Source organism: Oryzias melastigma, linkage group LG12, assembly GCF_002922805.2.
Source record: "Oryzias melastigma strain HK-1 linkage group LG12, ASM292280v2, whole genome shotgun sequence".
Classification (NCBI taxonomy): domain Eukaryota; kingdom Metazoa; phylum Chordata; class Actinopteri; order Beloniformes; family Adrianichthyidae; genus Oryzias; species Oryzias melastigma.
The window spans coordinates 8,195,120-8,196,625 of NC_050523.1; the positions used below are offsets into that span (position 1 = coordinate 8,195,120).

General features: G+C 32.3%; 1 protein-coding gene across 2 annotated transcripts in view; it reads right to left on the reverse strand.

Moving 5' to 3' along the window:
* Nucleotides 1-1,506, reverse strand: part of ntrk2b (neurotrophic tyrosine kinase, receptor, type 2b) — a 25,442-nt gene that overhangs the window by 3,632 nt on the left and 20,304 nt on the right. For both annotated transcript variants that reach the window (XM_024299133.2, XM_024299132.2), the window contains exon 17: nucleotides 712-870. In XM_024299133.2, the coding sequence (XP_024154901.1) occupies nucleotides 712-870 (159 nt within the window). The remainder of the gene's footprint in view (nucleotides 1-711; nucleotides 871-1,506) is intronic.

The following is a 1,506-nucleotide window of genomic DNA, read 5'->3' on the forward strand; positions in this document are numbered from 1 at the left end:
CAAAAGCTTAAATTGGTTTCTATAGTTTAAAGTCAGATAAATATTGAACCAAAAGACACAAAAATCAGCATAAACAAGAGGTGTAGACGAAGTGGAAGTAATAACTTGAATTGTTGATTTTAAGCACTATAAGAGACTTTTAACAGTTTTGGGTTTGGTTGTTTTGGCGATTTTTAACCTGCTTAGATGGTTCTAAACCAGGAATCCTTCAGTTTTCTCTGTTTTCACAAAAAAAAAAATGAAAAAACTTTATTTCAATGGAAAATCCTGAATGTAATCTGGTCTGAGATTTGTCCTCCTCAGTTAATTTTGAAATCCAATGTTTTTCTCATTCTGCTTCACCAATTTTTAGCCAAAAATAATCTGTTTTATTAAATAAACTTTTTCTCTTGTTGTTTCCAGAAAAACATAAATGAGCAGCAGCTTCCTCTGTGTGTAAAATTAATTATATTACATTACAGAAAAAGTCCTGTGGGGCTATAGTTATTTAATCTTACAGCTGCAAAATTTTAATTTTTTAATAATTGTAATCGATAGTGTAAAACAACTTTATTAATTATTATAGAAGCATCTTTAATTTTCTTCTAATATCAAATTAAAACAGTATGAAAGCAAAAAGAGAAGATATTTTCAGAAACACCCAAAATGTTCCCTAAAGAAGCTACTCCTTGTTGATTTTTAACAAACATATTTTTTTATTTGGTGGCTGACCTCATTGTTGGAGAGCTGGTACCAGGGCTGCTTGCCGTAGGTGAAGATCTCCCACAGCACCACGCCGAGGCTCCACACGTCACTTTCCGTGGTGAAGCGCCGGTACATGATGCTCTCCGGGGGCATCCAGCGAATCGGCAGCATCGTGTGACCGCCCACCTGTGGAGAAGGGGAGGAGTCAGGGAGCCACCTTCTTTATGCTGATACTCACATTCAGTCAGAAATGTCTTTTAGTTGGAAAATATTTAGAACTTACAAGATTTCAACTAATAGAAGGAAATTATATAGAAGTTTGCACAATGATGAAAGTCCATCTTGATTAAAAAAATAATTTTCTGGGTCACTTCAAATAAGCATTATAAATAGGTAATAATTTTTTTAAGACTTTTTTTGTTAAGTTTAAAAACCCTTCTTTAGAAGTTTTAATTCAAATGTTAACTGATAGTGTGTACTTTAAAATTCTAAATATGCTTTGATTTACCTAATTATAAAAAAATAGATTAAACAAGTGTATATTAATATATCAATAGTTGATTTTATTGCAATTTAAACTTTAAATCAACATGTATTCTCCTGAGGTTCCAGCAGAGGGCGCTGTTGGACTCAGCTGAGCTCTAACAGGACAGATGATGGGATTACAAATGTTTGTTTTACTCTTAGCAATGTTACTCTTCTGCTATATTAACATGCTTTATAGGATGAAGTCCTTAAAAGTTTTCTCTTTTTTTTCCATTTAGTTATTACCTCTTTGTGGTTTAATTAGGTTGTTAGGGAATTAATAAATAATAAATGTGT